General features: G+C 39.4%; 2 protein-coding genes and 1 long non-coding RNA gene across 7 annotated transcripts in view; 2 read left to right on the top strand and 1 right to left on the bottom strand.

Annotated features, from left to right (window-relative positions):
* SYT7 (synaptotagmin 7) overlaps nucleotides 1-9,024 on the top strand; it is a 251,363-nt gene extending 242,339 nt beyond the window's left edge. For all 5 annotated transcript variants that reach the window (XM_072421753.1, XM_072421756.1, XM_072421755.1 and 2 more), the window contains 2 exons: nucleotides 1,987-2,186; nucleotides 5,340-9,024. In XM_072421753.1, coding sequence (XP_072277854.1) covers nucleotides 1,987-2,186; nucleotides 5,340-5,444 — 305 coding nt within the window. In that variant the 3' untranslated portion in view covers nucleotides 5,445-9,024. The remainder of the gene's footprint in view (nucleotides 1-1,986; nucleotides 2,187-5,339) is intronic.
* Nucleotides 1-18,154, top strand: part of MRPL23 (mitochondrial ribosomal protein L23) — a 706,510-nt gene that overhangs the window by 168,933 nt on the left and 519,423 nt on the right. The gene's annotated exons all lie outside the window — the stretch shown is intronic.
* LOC140337903 (uncharacterized) lies at nucleotides 3,251-16,992 on the bottom strand. Its single transcript, XR_011922153.1, has 2 exons — nucleotides 16,862-16,992; nucleotides 3,251-3,467 (listed from the first exon to the last, which is right to left on the bottom strand). It is a non-coding gene; the product is annotated as an uncharacterized lncRNA (long non-coding RNA).

Genomic DNA, 18,154 nt, shown 5'->3' with positions numbered 1-18,154 from the left:
ACTTCAAATGAACTCCCAGCGGCCCTTCAAAACACACATAAACTTCCCTCCGGGCCAGTATTCATGACCCCCTTTTCCCCCCCTTCCAGCCTGCGTACGACCTCCTTCAATCCAGCCAGTATTCCCTGAACCCCCCCCAAACAACCCCTGCTCATCCAACCCCCTCCCCCATCCTCCTTCCGTATGATGGCTTCCCTGTCCCTCCCCCACCCCAGAACGATCCAACCCCCCAGGGAACCCCCATAAGGCCTACCTTGCCATCCCGCTGCCAGGGGTCCTGCGGCCGTAAGTTCCGGGCCCCGCACCGCCTCTGGTACCTGGCCCGCGGCTTCGTCCTCACCCGATGAGGACACTTCTCTCTCCGATCTGTGGTCTTCCGGGATTGAAGCCGGGCCTACGTCACTTCCCGATGACGCGGCCTGGCTCCACCCCGCGTCACTTCCGGTTGCCTTCCGACCATGAGGAACAGCTTCAGGCGCCATCTTCTTTCTTCCATCACCGAACCAGGAGCCGCCTCGACCATGGGGCCTTCCACGATCCTCCGATCTGCCAGGTAAGGGAACATCCCAGGCCGCGTTCTTGCCCGAACCGGCAACCACCACCTTCCACCGGGCTCTCGCAGTACGAGAGGCCCCAGCTTCCAGCGAGGCCCTCCACCACCGCTCTGGCAACCCAGGCGAACAGAGGCTGCGCTCCCTGACAGCCGCAGCCCCTTTCCTGGAAGCCGCTCGTCGGGGCCTCGCAGAACGCGAGGCCCCGGCTTCAGGTGCAGCCTCCCCTGACAAGGCCGCACCCGACCTCAAACGGGGGCTGCGTCCCCTGGCGCCCACAGCCCCCACATTGCCTGCACTTACCTGGGACCTCACACCGCTGGAGGTCCCAGGCCTCAGCAAGGCCTCCCCCACTGAGGCCTTCACATTTTCTGTCAAGGGGCTGCGCTCCCTGTCAGCCACAGCCCCTCCACCTGAACTCCGCCTGTGAAGGGGATTCCTCCCTGACTTAGCGCTCCCCCGGGCAGATCTGCACCCGGCAGCCCAGCCAGGAGGGTCCCTGGAGGGGCTCCCAGAATGGCGCTGAGTTCTGTTAAAGGGTTTGGGACTCAGGCACACAGGGGCTCTACTCCTCCGAGGCCGTAACCCTTCTAATCTATCTTGTGAGGGACCCCCCTCCTGCGCCCCCCACCGCTTCTGCGACCCTAGCCTGCAGCCAAGCTTCACCATGTGAAGCCACCGCAACCCTAAGCTGACTCATTAATGGGTCAAAAGACTCCATTAATCCTACCTGCTTCCTCCCTCAATTTTCTTCTTGTAAAAACTGTGACGACTTCCGACACAGCCCCCTTTTTAACTGTATCTTTTCTCCAGCCCCCTTTCCTCACTTTCCTATCTCTTAGTGCTCCTCCCAACGCATCTTTCAAATTTTAACTTCTCTCTTCCACCTCTAACTCCCCCCCCCCCCCTTCTCCTTTCGCTGGGCAGCCCCTTACACTCCTGTCATGAAGGCCCTGCTCCTATTTTGCTATGGGCCTTTCTTTACTACTGCAGTACGGCAGTATGCCTTGTCTCCCCCACCCCACCCTTTCCTGATGGCGGCCCTTGTAAATGTTGTTGGCTTCAGAAAAAGATGTTGGACAGCCAGGTGTATTGAAACTTTTAGTGATATAATAACCTGTATATGTCCTATTGTTTAAGCTCCTAACACTTAGATACTTTTAGTGATATGGTATCATGGTCTTATTACTTACCTACTAGCACTAGTTAGTACTAATATCATACCAAAGAAAGCCTTTGGAAACTTATACAACTCTAGGAACACTGCTCATCATGTTAGGTTCAAGTCACAAAATTGAGATTATCAATAGATACAGCAGGAAACTATTTGTAGTAAGGTAATCTACCGGGTGAGTGAGAAGCATGTAAAGAAATTGTGGCAAAACAGTAAATACAATACTTATACAATAGTTGATGGTTGTGTTTACTTTTTCAGATCCTTATGTGAAGGTTTGGCTAATGTACAAGGACAAGAGGGTTGAAAAGAAAAAGACAGTGGTTATGAAGAGGTGTCTAAATCCCGTATTTAATGAATCCTTCATATTTGATATCCCCACCGAAAAACTCAGAGAGACCACTATAATCATAACTGTCATGGATAAAGACAAGCTTAGTCGTAATGATGTAATTGGCAAGGTAAGTGTGATGGTAGACATTATTTGTTTAACATATTGTCATTTGTGCTATTAGTATGTCATTCCTAACAAATGATCTTTTACCTTACTCATCAAAAGTAGTCTTTATTCATTCGGATGTCTGTTCAACTGGTAAAAGTGTGCCTTATTTTTATCAGGATCCACAAAAGCAAGGAAGAGACAGGGAGGACAGATGCTCTGGATGCCATTTAGAGCAGACCCAGCACCTATTATTTCCTACTTTATGTTGCTAAAATGCATTCAGTAAACATACTTACTGCACCTAGCGAATCCCATGCTGTCTTGATATCAATCTTAATTTTGTTGCTCCCTGTTATGTCCCCATCTTTTTTTTTGGCATCACTGTCCGTGACAATGCCCAGTCTCGCTCTGCGTATGTGCAAGATCAGGTAACATGTCTCCCAACAGCCATGATATCATTCTGCACATATCGGAGATTGAGCATTGGCTCATTTACATTTGTGGAATGTCCCTGATGATGCAGCAGTCAGTCTCACACAAGTGTGAAAGGAGAAAATGCCACCATGGCAGCAGAGATTGAAGGATAAACCTGCAGTCTCTTGAGATATGTTTGGTAAGTATCCGAGGAGACTGCAGGTTTATCCTTAGTCTATATTGCCACTGTGATATAGATGGAAGGGTCAGGCACACAAAAATGATATATAAAGCTACTAAATTAAAAAAAATAATGATGACAGGTTCGTATTAAAACAAAGTTTTGAAAGGAGATAGGACTGATTCTCTCCCCATACAGATCTATGAGAATGCAAATCTGCTGATCCCAGAAGTGTATCAAGTTGATGTCAAAAGCAGATTGCATTTGCCCTTTGAAGCCACTTGACAAAGTCCCTTGGAAGAATAAAGAGTTTCAAATATTTTAATAGCAGTTTTGGCACAGTGCAATGGGAATCAGACAGCATCAAGCAGACCAGGCTGCTTAAGTGCTTTGTGAAAGTATACATAGTATGTACACATCCAATGTCTTATGGAAACATTTTTCAGATTGTTCATGTAACTCTTTGTAAAAGTAATAAATAACAACTGTTAAAGTTGCAAAGATCAAAATAATTTAATATGAATTTTCAAAGTTTAGCTGCCTCTGATATAATAGTTTCACAGCTTTAGTTTTGCCCAAGTCTTGTAGCAAACAATAAATAGCCACTCCAGTAAATGATAAATGCAGGGAAGAGAAATGTGTTGAGTGTTCATTGCAGCCAGTTCTCAGTATTAGATTGTGCTTCATTCAGGGGAGGTGGAGATTCTGAATAGAACAAAATAAAAACCATCATGAATACAAGTGACCAAAAACCTCCTGAATAAAGAAAGTATTAAACAGCCTTCAAAATATCATATTGGCATTAACATCAAAGCTGTTCTCTTTTGGAAAGTTAGACCTGCAAGCAATATGGGCTGAATTTTTTATTAGTGCCCTGCATATGACAATGGGCCTGATTTATTAAAGCTCTCCAAGGCTGGGGAGAATACACTTTCATCAGTGAAGCGGGGTGATCCAGCAAACCTGGAATGGATGTGGTCCAGGATTCAAAACATTTGCTTGCAAATAGCAAAATATTTAAATAAATTTATTTCAGGTTTGGTGGATCACCCAGCTTTACTGATGAAAGTGTATCCTCTCCAGCCTTGGAGAGTTTTAGTAAATCAGGCTCAATCTCCCAACATGTTGCAAAATTGTAGAATGAACTGTTATTAGGACCTGGAACAAGGTTTCAATTTACAGGCACGACTGTGTCATGCAGAGCTGCAACTACTGGAACTTCAGTCACTCTGCATGAGAAGCAGATTAACTTGATTAGAAGTTAATGGTTAGCGTTGTCACCTCAATGTAGGAAGTGCAAGGACGAGTATTCAACAAGTGTATGTGTGTGTGTGTGTGTGTTTGCTATGGCCTTCAAAATGGACATGTCCCTCCAGAGGACAGAACTGACCCTAGAGCATGCTGTTATATAAATCAAACCTCAAGGACATCTGCCACCATATATTTACCTAAAACTGTAGATCCTACTTATACACTCTGCTATATATTATAGCTGTGTCAGTCCTTAAGCAGCTGCATCCTTTAGAAATGGGGAAGATCAATGAACTCCCATGTCAGCAGGCCCTAAAGCAGTTTTGTACAGTAAACTGTTGCACCCATTGTGGCTGCCTAACTATGATCTTGTGTTCAATCTGTTTATTTTGAACCTGTAAATAACATGAAGGAAAAGATCAAAGAGGGAAATGTGAAACATGTTAAGGGATTTACATACAAGTGTGTGGGATTTTGAAGTGATTAAGGCAGTTGTGGCAGGCAAGGGAAGGGATTTGTACATTGCAGTGACAGATGGGGGGTTGGGGGTGACAGCAGCATTTTGCATGGATTGAAGATAGCATAGATGTGTTAATTAGATGCAGGTGGATTACAATCAACAATGATATAAATAAAAAATTAACGAAGGGACATAGTCACTTGGTTTAACAAAATGTAGACAGTGCCCAGGCAACCGCTTTTCACTGCTTGTTGTCAGATAAGGGAGGGAGAACACAATGAAACATGGATTTTTTTGTAACATAAAACAATAAGTGGGGAACTTCAGGTTAACTAAAATGAGCAGCAATGTAGCTGTGAACTCACAACAATCCTTGTTTTCTGAAACGCCAGACACCACACTCTGCAGTATTGTTTGTATCAGGTATAGTAAATGCTGTTGTGCCCATTGTCTTGTAGATTCAAACATCTTTATCTCATTTGAATCTTGTTCATCAAGGGTTTCCTAGCTACAATACACATTCATGTCCATGGCTTGTACATTATATCTGAACCCAGAATATTTTAGTTATGCTTCTGTTCTGCATGCAGTCTGTCAACCTGTGGCTTTGATAGGAAGCTGGCAGATCTTTTGCTGCTTGGGTTTATCTGTCCCACCTTGCCCTGCCAGCTACTTTGCTATTCTTTTTGGCTTTTTGGCTGCGGAATCTTTTAGCCATACAACACCTGGAGATTTTCTTGTTGTCTGCCACTGCTAGCATGCACACTTGGCACATTCACAAATTGTTGACAGCTCTATTTTATTGGTATGAATAAGTGGTATGAATAAGCTTTTTTCTCTTCTTACAAACTTTCCCTTCTTTTCAGATCTACCTGTCGTGGAAGAGTGGTCCTGGAGAGGTGAAACACTGGAAAGATATGATTTCCCATCCAAGAACAGCTGTAGCACAATGGCACCAACTCAAGGCCTGAATTGACCGCTTTTCTGCACTCTGATCTCCTGCAGTCTTCGGTTACCTCCAACCAAACCAACGCATTGGCCATGCTCTTACTGTCTGCACAAAACAACCTGCAGGCTTCTACAAGGAACAGCCAGCTTGGAACTCTGGGTAACAGGATGGGTTGGGGCCTGCCTCTGCCATCTGCAGCTCTTCTTGAACAAGGACCGTACTATAAAACTCTCCTTATATTTGTTATACCAGACACAGCTGCAGTTTCCTTCTGGCCTCATGAAGAGCAGCACTTCCCAAAACAGTGTTACAGAGATGCTGAGAGGGGCAGGACGGGAATATCCCTCCGGAAGCCTCTCTCTCTTTCTTTCTCTCTCTCTCTCTTTCTCTCTCTCTGTAGGCCGCTAAGCCTGCAAACTTTACACGGCTTCTTCTACAAATACATGCTGGCTACAGCAGCACTGTAGTGTGCCTATGGTGGTTGTCAATATTACAGCTCACTTTTTGTAGTGGTGCAAAGGTGCAATGAACCCTATAAAGTTTTTTAGGGGTATTTTCTTTTCTTTATAGAAAGCAGAGATAAAAAGCAATACCTGTGTTATTGCTTCTTAGAAACCTCCCAGTGTGCCACTTAATGGAGCACGAAGGTAGGTTTAGGGAGGAATCGGCTCCACAAATTCTTAGCTGTACGTGTGGTTGTCAGTGTCTAATGTGCATTAAGCAATGTGAGATTGTGTGTGTGTATGTGTGTGTGGATGTTTATTTTTTCTCCCCCTCTCTGCTAACCCTTTCCTACCCCTTTTTGCGGGAACAGGAAGATGCTCTTATGCACCCGCCTATCTTCGTACCGTGATTCTTTGTAGCTTTGTTTGTTGCCTCTTTTTTATTTTACATTCTGTTTTCCAATTAATAGGTTATTTTTCAGAGTTTCGCTAAAAAAAAAAAAAAAGAAAAATGTTATTTTTAAAAAAAAGTCAGTCACGGGCAATGTGTCCAATAGGAAGACTCTGAGCCAAGATTTTAAATGTTGTCTAGATTTTTTAGAGTGTCGGTATTGGGTAGCCAACATTTTGCTCTCATCAAAGCCCCTCGTTTGTTTGTTCTTTACCTCACTGGCAGCAAGAAATTATTTTTTTTGTCAGAGCCAAAGAGGATGCTGCCCTTGTTCAAACACATGGCGCTTAGTGTTTCCAACCTCCTGGAAAGAATTATGAGGTACCAGTGAAGTCCCCTTCTCTCCTGGTGATCGTGTGGTGTAATCTGTTTGTATCAGGGCCCTCTTGCCTTTTGAGCATCACCAGCCATTTTGTCTTCCAGGATGAGGCCTTGGTTGTTCCAAGACTCTCTAATTCTCCAGGCTCCAGAGTCCCATGTATAAAGTCAAATCTAACTGAGTTGTATGACATAATGATTATGGTATTAATGTGGCAACAGGAAACAATACCTAATGTACTTAAAAAGTGAATTTTTTTCACCAGTTCTCATTCTGTTTGAGCAAAAGGATAAAAACTAAGATGAAATAAATGCTGTAAAAACTAAATAAAACACATAATTGAAATGGTCTTCATTCTTGCACCCTGACTAATCTGTCACATCTTGTCATTTCTCCCAACAGCAACAAGCAAACCTCATTCAGATGTCCTTTATTACAAAATAGTATGAAATAAAGAATCACCTTTTTTTTCTGTAATTTAAAAAAAAACATTCTATCAACATGACAATCTGGTCATAAAAGTAAAATTACTCAATAAATATACAAAAATTGTCACAATTATTATTACCAGGAGCATTAGTCCATATTATTAGAAGTCCAACCACAAAGACAAAAAATGATAATATATATAGTCCGGTATGACAACCCAATCCTTTATGATGTTAGTTTAATAAACAGTAAACCCCTTTTTTCAGTATATTTTGTTGATTACAACACTGTTGGAGTGGTCTTTTTACTTATGTATTCATGCAAGTTTTTTTATGTGGAGAAAAAAAAACACAATGAATTTATAAAGACATCAAGGACATCCTAGATAGGAATATAAATTCCCTGATTAGAAGACATTATACTTTCTGCTAAAATTTTAATTTTAAAATGCAAAATATACATTGTGCTAGTTATTTCCATGAATTTTTACCTTCTGCCACATTCCAAACTCAATTATTTAAAATCAAAGCATACCAAAACAGGACTTTTTAGGCAGAAAAAAAATGTTTTAACATTTCTAAAAACATGAAACCAAATCTGCATTTTTGTGTTATTGTAATTTATATTAAACACATTTCACAGATGTCTGCTTTATCAGGAAATAAAAATTGAGATCTAAAAATGTATTACATATTACAATATGTCAAAAACAACCAAAAGTTTTTATGTTTTCCAGCATTGTTAAAATAAATTTTGTGATGCCATTTTAAAGAAATAATTTGTTGTGACTATAACTGTCTAAAAAGTCCCGATTTGGTATGTTTTGGTTTTCAATATTCATTTTCATCTTAAAGGAATTTGTTTTTTTGCCTTGGACTATGTGTACTCTAATTTAAAAGGCAACTTGGACCATAAAATTCTACAGACTGAGACTAGATGGATCTACAGATTAAAAGCACATAAATGTCCTGGTCTAAATGACCGAATCAATTTTCATTGTTTCCTTCCTTCACTCATTTTTCATTCCTTTCGACTTTCCTTTTTCTATTTTTTTTGCTAGCAGTGGTAATTAAATATATACATATATATTTATGTCTCCAAAAACATCTATATCTAATTTGACAAGAATTTGACATAGGCAAATTAAAAACAGTCACAGTGTTTGTACTATTATATGTTTATTTCGAACAAATGGTTGATGATTCTGTGGCCCAATATCAGATATTTACATTTAGGTGTACAACATTTTTATCCATCTTCCTGATTTAATACCTAAGCTTCAGGAGACTATTTGAGTCTGTTGACATAACACTGTGTATGCAATGGTCTTGATTTTTCTATTTGAGTACCGTGTGACTGTTTTATTTTGTGACCACCCTTCCTAGTTAGAGATTTCATCTTTGTATACAAATACCCATGGTGGGTGAGTAGGGACAACTACCCCCTCTTGTTTTTCTCCATCTTACACTATAATAGATGTGTTTTCTCAGACATGAAGTTTTTGATTGCTCACTGGAATGTCAACAAACTAGTTTGACTTTGACCGGTATGTGAGAATTTTGCATTTGCTGATCCTTTTTGGAGGAAACTGTAAGTCACAGATGCCAATGTTTTATTAGGAGGATAACATATGTCATTGAAAGTTCACTTTTATAAAAATTATTTTTTTTTACCTAGTGCACATAAATATCTGAGGGGTAATATTGTCTAATAAAATAGAATGACCGTAAAATGCATTACTGAAAAAAACAAAAAAGCATGAAAGATTTGGTTATCATACCAGGCTATAGATAAAAATATGAACTTGTGTTAATTATCCTTTATCTCTATGTAAATTTCCCATTTATGACATATTTGGCATGTTGATAGTTTGATTTTTAAAAATACAGAAAAATAAAATGCAATATTTTACATTATGCTGTAATTGATTGTAGGACTTGATTAAAGTATCTGAATAAGGGTTTTCTTGTTGCAGTTTCAATACATTTGGATGTCTTGAACACCTCCATAATCTGTACATGAAAGGCTTGGGCTGCCCTATCCTAATCACAATAAAATGCACAGGTAGTCCGTCACCAAAAACTTCAGTACAAAGAATGGCCAGCACTCCAAAAATAGCAATAAATTATCTTGTTTCTGCCCCTATTGCTTCATCACTATGAGGCCTGTCCAATCCACATGTATTTCTAAATCAAAAAAGGGACAGAAGGAAGAGAAGTCAGTAGTCATCTGGTGCCAGTTTCTAAGGTAGGTTTTAGTGTCAGAATACATTTTGCATAACTGGAAAAATTGGTGGCTGTATTGTTTTCTTTTTTTCAGACCAACTACTGTATATACTCCAATATTTGGAGTATATTTTGCCATATTTGTGCTCCCAAAAATAAGGTGTGAACAAGCCTCCAAGAGGTATCCTTCCCCTGGACTCTTTGGCACTAGGAAGTCTTCTTAAACAATATATATTTCTGGATATAATATTACCTGGAACAACAACTGCTGTTTTTGATTGCCTGTCTTTGCATATACATAAAGCTGTGTATGCTTTTATTAGCAGTCTGTATTCGTATACACATTTGCTTTTAATCTCAGCTTGTATTTGTGTATACAGTCTCAGGTTTGAAGAAAAAGAGGACATACTGGTGCGTTTGCTGCAGCTTTTCTAGTAGTTACAAGAGCCCTATGAGTAGAGTTGGAGAAAGAATACAAGGCACAACTCCCTCTCCACCATTGTGTGCTAAACCCTCTGACACCCATCACACAGCCAGATGCAAGTACTGATCATCATCACATTCACACTAGAAAAACTGCAAGAAAAAGTGTTTGGCATCACATCAGGGATAGTGTAAATGTGTACATATACATTACAACAGCCTTTCTTTACCATTTTACCATGGAGGGACCCTTGAAATAACTTTAAGCTCTTCAGGTAACCCATGCTCCACATCTCAAAGTACATTACCATGGTGGTCAGTAGGTAGAATTCCTCTTACATTGCTGGCCATCGGGAGGAATTTCATCCTTACAGACAGCCAAAAAGATCACTGGTGTCTATTAAACTGACGTGAGAGGCCCTAGTTGCTCATTGCTTAAGGACCCCTAGCAACCTTTGCAGAAACCCTTGTTCTAATTGCATTAGAAAGTGTTTTTTGCCAATGTAGAAGTCAAACTTGTGGAAAGTCGACTAGTACTTGAAGTCCACTTTATTGCGAGTGTATTCTTTTGTGCAGTATATCCCTCCTGTTCAATAATGAATATATCAAATAATGTTATCAGTTTTCCTAGCTATTTTCTGTAAACTAATGAAATAATGCAGTGAATAAGGGTCGTTATTCTAAAAGAGGTATTACTTACAAGATCATCAGGAGATTATAAAGAAAAATGAGCCCCCAAAAATGCATTTGAGGACTCTGATATACTATATATGTTCATTTTTTGGGTTTAGATATGCTCTACAAAAGAAAAAAACAAAAAAAAAAAACTGAATATTGGCATGCATGCAAGAAACGCAGCCATGGCAAAATAGCTGTAGTACACAAGGGGTGCTGTATTGCCAGTAATGCCAAATGTTCCACGCTTTGTAGGTCCTTCATTGCTATTTCTTTAAGCTAGGATACAATCCAGGCTCATAAGACATGTTACACTGTTACAAAGTGGGATAAAATGTACAAAAGTGGACACAGTCTCAAAAAATGACATAACTCCCAGATTTAGCAGCCTTTAATGTAATTTCCCACAAAGTTAGTACCAAATAGTTTATAGTTCATGTATTTAGGGGCACATTCCACCCTGTTTTTCTCTTTTTAGAGCAGTTACCCCATTAGATAAATATAACTTCTGTAGCTCGGGTGCTGCATGAACATTCCTCTATGCTCATAAACACATGTGAGAAGCTTATCATGTCTGGATATTATAGATTTCATACAACACAGATGAGACAAAGTTTGTTCAAGTGATACCCTTTATTGGCTGACATAAGTTATTAAAAATGGAAGCTTTTGGGATTTGCTATGATTCCTTCTTCAGGCTTTACATATGTAAAGCCTGAAGAAGGGATCTTAGTAATCCCAAAAGCTTGCATTTTTAATAACTCAATTTAGCCAATAAAGGGTATCACTTGAACTACAAACTTTCTGCATTATTCAATGGCTAACACAGTACAAAACACTAAAAAAAACTAAGAATAAATTTAGGTTCACTGACCTAATTCCATAACTCATGCAAGGAGTAAAGTTGAATAATCCATAGGAACCGATACAAGTGTACATTTATTGAATCCAAATCTGCTGGACTTTAATTGGTTACTATGGGCACTGCAGCCTGCACTCAGATATCATGATTTTAAAACAGGTACAAAGATCCTGTAGAACAATTTATTTATATACTTTTTTAGAAGACAAAGTTTCAATTTCTCCAGCATACATGATTTGCTGAGTCTTTCCTTTGAAGTCAGTCAATCATTACTGGTTTCTCCTGAAGCCAAAGAGTTAAAACAATAATATAGGAACATTTGAGTTAGCATCTTACAATGAATAATTTAATCATTTGCATTAAAGATGGATCCTAGCCATGAAATCTTTTCTTTGAAGGTCCCTCACAGGCAATTCCACTGATTAATAAATTAACATATAGATCAGAAAAGAGCAGAGTGTACAAAACCAACCACTTGTAACAAAACCAAAGGATTTTACACTAACAGGACCTAACATCCAGATCAGTGGTAAATTTGATTGTGTTATGAAAAGTTAGAACTGATTGGCACTGGTATTATTAGGTGTTTTAAAAAAGGACATAGAGATTCCAAAGTATACAAAAGGCAGTAAAGGACTAATAGGCATCTACATTTCCACTCAAAAGGGTCACTGAATGATTGAAATGAACTAGTAGCTGTATTGTGCAGCAGTAGTACGGAGTTAGCCATGGATTCAAGTAGAAGGTTTCAAGCTGGAGGTAAAAATATACCATTTATTGGTAAAATCAATCAAGTAAAAATAAGCTTTCAAAACACATTAGGTCTTCCTGCTTTCTCTATAATCAAACACAGAAACCGAATGCATTCTGAAAAGGTTTTTGGTCCATATATTTACCCATGAAATGGGTTCACATTAACTACAATCATTTGGCCACTTATCGATCACTAAAATAATGGATTCTGACTGGAAGCAGATTAAGGTTCAGGTATTGTTACCCACTAAAAAAAAATTACTTTCTGTTTTTACATTTTTAATTCATCATTAAAAAATGAAGCTCCAGGTTTGTTTAGGAGAAAAACCCTCAAAAAGCTGCAAGGATTTTAGAAAATGAAATTGCAAATCTTTACCTGTTTCTGTTATATGAAATATTATAGTGCACTGCTGAAAGAGTACCAAGGGTCTTGCTGATAAGATTTTCTCATAATTTGTCATGATGTTGCACCCTGCCATTCCTTTACATGTACAACATTTAAACCAATGAAAAACGTCAAATGTTTTTTGTGAGCAAACGCATATCTACACTTCTAGTGAGTTCTAGTGTTTCCAGTAATGGTAATGCAACAGCAAACAAATACATTTTGAACAAGTACGCACTTTCACCTGGGAAGGCCCTTCTTTACTCCAGAGGGACTGTGCTCCTATATACAAAGCCAGCTCCAAAATACATGGTTTGCTAAGCTGATGTGGAGGAACTGAAGTCCTAATCTCAACCTCATTGATCACTCTTGGTATTTTCTGTAAACTGTGGAAACTTGTGTTCATTTACTGTAGGTAAAACCATTGACATGGGAAAAACTGGGGGTCTATATAGCAGTAAAAACCTGCCTGCACTTTTAAACCTGCTATTGTTCTTTTTCTGATAAAAAGTAAAAAAAATTAAATGCATACATACAAAAGTGTTTGTTTACACAGGATGGGTGGGTTGGTGGTTCAACCACTCTGTACCTACATGTCCTAACAGCCAGCTAACCCTGGGATAACCACAGAATGAGTGAGAGAGCAGCTAAATCATCTGCCAGCCCCCCTTTGTGAAAAGTGTCACCAGGCCTTTCTTCCAAAATTTAATAATAGCATTTCTAGTAGGGTGAAAGAAATTACTGATCCCCTGGGTTATAACTATGCTCGCGTAGGTACATGATTCATACACTTTAGAATGTTCCTCTGGCTGGAGCAGTGCAGACTGGATTGAAATAAACACTAAAATGATGGGAATCAATCATACCAGATGATAATGAGCAGAGCAGACTGCTACCAAATCTGGAAGAAAAAAATATTTTATAGTGCAGCTCTTATGTTTCTTTGCTGACTCTATTCACACTGAAAATATGAGATTTTTACTTCAGTCCATAACAATAAAACACTTCACCGCCGGCTATAGAAAGTAACCTTTAGAAAACATTTCATGCTGATTGCTTTCCTTTAAATATAGATTGGAACAAACATCCCCTCCTGAACCAGCACAGCCTGCAGTTCTGCCCCTGAATACAGGCTACAATATTGAGTGGTACTAATATTAGATTTGATGAACTAGTCAGGTACACAGGGTCACTAAGATGTACCACGCTGCCCATTACAGAATGGCTCAGCTAGTGGCATTTTAGGGCACAGTCACTGGGCGGTTGACAGCTACTACATTCATTATCTATCAGTAAAATAAACAGGAACATTTATAAAGGCAGTTTTCATAGATCGTTTATTTTTAGCATCTGACAGTCTTTACAGTTTAAGCACATGCCCATTGATCACCATGGACAAACACCAACATGGCTTAAGTCAGCTAAACCTCTTGTTCATCTGATCCAAGACTAAACAAGATGGCAAGAAAATATTGGAATTATATTCTACTAAAAGAGCTGTGAAGGTGCTGTTCCAGATGTTACTACAGCACTTTCCACCCATACACAGTACTCTAAATAGCGTTTATTTTTTATTTGTGATGAGAAATAAGGTAAATTCTAATCGCAATCAGGTTGATAAGGTCATACAAAGAGTTATAGAGTGGTAAACAGAATATCTCTTTTATCGGGGTTATGTGCATTCACACTGCATTATGGTTACTTCCTCCCATTTCCTGATTCAGCCTTAGATAGGGTAGATCAGATGTGACCATATGACTCCCGAAGTAGGAGGAACAGTAGATACCCCACTACATTTTCCATAATCTCTACATTACAATAGAAACCTTGTGTCTACATGGGAGGATAGATCCCTCTTTGTTTACAAAAGGTTTATATGATAAGGAAATTATCAGCACTACATGGAAACTAAAAACTGCTCTCCTGTAGCTGATCATGTGCTATGCAGTAAATAGACACAAAGGTCATTTGGTAAATAAAGCAAAGATTGTTCTTAATTGATCCTGTTTTCTTTGACCTGTATATCAAATTACATTGTTACAAAACTGACAATAAGTCATGGAAGTGATTTATGTTAGTGAAATAGGATGCCTGTAGTAACGATTTACATACCATGCCACAAGAAGAAAAACCCTGCTAAGCACTGTAAAATGATCATGGAATATTGCAATTTCAGAAAACAATACTTTTTGTATAAATGCACTGTATAATATTTTTAGGATCACACCAGTTTATTAAAATAGTGTTAGCTGTCATTTTTGGGGAGCTTGTGCCCCATGTTGACATATTGACACCCTACTACTAATTAGAAAATTTCTATGCTTACAAGGATCCATTGTTGCATTGTTCAGTTTATTCAGTGAGCACAGACTTTGTATTTGGAGAAGTATGTTAGTGTTTCTAAACCAGGGTTCCTCCAGAGGATGCTAGGGGTTCCTTGAACAATGCGCAATTCATGCATCACTTTACACGTTACCATTGACACCAATGACCTATTTGGCTATCTGTAAGGATGTCATTCTTCCCACTGGCCAACAATGCAAGAAACATTTATCCCTTGACCACTAGGCTAATATAGCATGAATTGAGCATATCATAACAAGGGCTTCTCTAAGACCTGAAAAATATTTTAATGGTTCCCCCATGTTAAAAAGATTGAGAAAGGCTGGTTTAAATGACCCCCTAAAGTTTAAACCCAATAACAATAACAAAGGTGTAAATAATTGCAATTTTAGAGTCCATAGGTGCTGTAGATGCATTATTCCAATAAAGTGTATATGAGGACTACAGACACATCCCCCCTTTTATCTGCATAACTTGAAGGGTCTGTAGTTTATATAGATTTATGAACCATGCCAATAAAAAGAGTGCAGCATAGGCAACGAGTAGAGGTAAAGCCCACCATGTCCAAAAAACCCATGGGCTGTAAACATTCCGCGAACACACATCACAGACCCCTCCAGGTTTAGATTGATGGGAAACACTAGAGGCAAGGCTTTTGGTCATGAAAGATCAGCCAGCTTGGAGGAATCATTCACTGTTTTGACCTACAGTAACTTATGGGTGGCGATCGATCCAATGATAGCATTGTCCTGTTGATTGCTAGCTACAACTATTAAGATGCTATGTCACATATCAGTGGAGAAATCAAGCTTGCCATCTGTGTTAGTAATCATTGGATGGTGTTAATTGCCAGAGGTACCATTGGTAAAGGTATCATTCACCTTCCCATATCTGTCACCTTTTTTTGGCTGTGTTTAAATCTATTACAACAGATGAGTTCTTCCACCAATCTAGTGAATTTACACTGCATGGCTATCATTAGGCGGACTCTGAGAGCTAAGACTATGGGTCACTGTGACAGAGTTAGGAGAAGCAAGACATTTTGTTTTGGATTGGGTAAGGAAGTGTTAAAACTCTGCTCAGTTTTTTGCCTCTGTGTGCCCGTTGGGGAGATATTCCCACCTCTACCTGTACTGTAGACACAGTGACAACAACAGTTGTAAACCACTGTCATTAAAATAGGAGTCTCCTTCTTTTGTTCTAGTAACAACTCAGAAATTTGGTCTGATACTTTCAAAGATAAAAAATAAGAAAGATAAAAAAATATTACAGAAAAACAATATTATGGAATTGCTGTGTGGGGGTAACCCCCCTATGTCCCGGTTGCCCTCATTGGTGCACCCTCTGCCTTGGTATTGCTACACTTTGCACTTCCTTATGTCTGCCCCTGCCTATTGTGGTCATCCTGATTGTTCAGCAACTGTTTTAGAGATTGTCTCAGAAACAACATTTTGGTCAGAATCTGTGACAATGCTTATCAGAATGAGTAAAGGTGAATCTTCCTATTGGGGATAGAGACAGCAATGAAGACCAGACAGGAGTTCTAACACCTCCCTACACTGTATGGAACCAAAAAAAATATGGCTTTAGATATACTTTAATAAATGTTTGTATTCATGCTCAGACCATAAAATGAGCATTTAAAGCAGAAATTAATTGATGTTGGTGTGGGTGAGCTTTAGCCATAATCAGCACATCTGCTCAGCATACTTGCCACCCTTACCTGCCCTGCAGTGCTGACAGGTGCAGGATGTATGCAGGAGTTATATTGTACCCAAAATATATTTGCGGAGGTGTGAAGAATAGGGATGGGACCTACCCTGCAAGGCATTTGGGCCGTGCAGTGTAAGCAAAAAAAAAAAAAAAAACACTAGGAACAGGAAAAGGTTTATTGTTTTTGCCAAAATAGACTTTTCATGTCTCTTCTGCCAAATTCCTCTTTTGGTGACTTTTGTTTTTTGAGTTCAGTTTTACTTTTGACATATACACTGTACAAGTCCCAATGCCATTATTCCTGTCCTACATACAGAAGCCATTAAACCAGGGTCACTTTGTGAAGTGTACCCATATGACAACCAATAACAAAATTCTTGATTGGTTGCTGGAGACCTTTTCTCATCTAATCACTTACCAATGAAAAGCCCTTACTCCATCCAAACCAAGTTCAACAAGTCCTTCGCTGTCTCAGCTTCCCTCTTCTTCTCCTGGGTTCTTCTTCACATCACCTGAACTCGCACTGCACAGTTGCGAGATATGGTGACATGTCTTCCTGTAAAAAAAAAAGTGTCACTCTTAGTCCCCATGCATAAGGTTGAGCATTTTTTTATCTACATTCTAGGAAAGCCCCTGGTGATGCATTCCCAATCTTGTGCATGCGCAAATGAGGCACGCCACACTCGCCTGGGATATGTGACGCAAGTATCCCAGTATGCTGTGTGTTTCCCCTTCAGCAAACTATGCATTACCTTTTACATTTTAACCCTTCCAAAAAAGGCCTAACATATCCCATTACCATGTAACAGGTATATGTATATTTCTTACTATGGTATTTACTTAAAATATTCACCAGGCCATTTACCACCTAAGTCTACATAGTATCTATAACAAACAGCTGCTTCTTTTCCCTATTTATTAATTTTAAAATGTGCTGCCAGACAGATGGTGAGAGGACTGTGGATGGGAGACAGAGAGAAAACAGGTCTCCTGGAGACATTTCAAATAATAGGAAGCCACAGCCACATTTGTAAGAAACAGATTTCTGACAAAACAACATAAATAGCACAGTGCAGAGACAACAGCCTGAGATCCTGAACACACTAGAGATAGGAGGGTTAGCAGATTATACAGGGACTGTAATGCTGGGAGGTAGGATTTATCAGAGAGCAGAAAGGAAGTCATCTATAATGAGGATTGTGTAGGAAAAGAGTAAAACATGAAAAAGTGATCTGACTGCAGGCAGGAATAATAATAAACTTGAGGGTAACCAAGAAGAGGAAATAAATCACACTCAGTAAAAGGAAGGGGGTTGGGGTGTAATGATGATGTGATTGTGTGAGGTTGGGCTATAGGGAATGAGTGCAGAGAATAGCAATGAGAACAGGTGCAACCTGCAACCCCTGGAATTGTGCTCAGGTATGAATGGCCTAGCTTGGGGCGCCCTCTGCTGCTCAATTTACATAACAGTTCTGCATTTTAAAATGCTTGCCTATGTTGGGTAATTAAATTACTTTCCTGTGCAGATATCACAATGTTTTCTTTTGGTGCATAGCCATCAGCACCGGAGTTTTCATCTGTATTTAGAAAAAAGGGATTAAATACAGGAGTGACGCTAGGATGATAATTATAGGGTTGTCATTTTTAAAATGGACTTGCCACATTGTTCTTGATAGCTCACCCCACTGACACTTACCATACTTATTCAGCT

This window comes from Pyxicephalus adspersus, chromosome 9, assembly GCF_032062135.1.
Source record: "Pyxicephalus adspersus chromosome 9, UCB_Pads_2.0, whole genome shotgun sequence".
In the NCBI taxonomy this organism is placed as follows: domain Eukaryota; kingdom Metazoa; phylum Chordata; class Amphibia; order Anura; family Pyxicephalidae; genus Pyxicephalus; species Pyxicephalus adspersus.
This window is presented reverse-complemented; position numbering and strand designations above follow the sequence as displayed.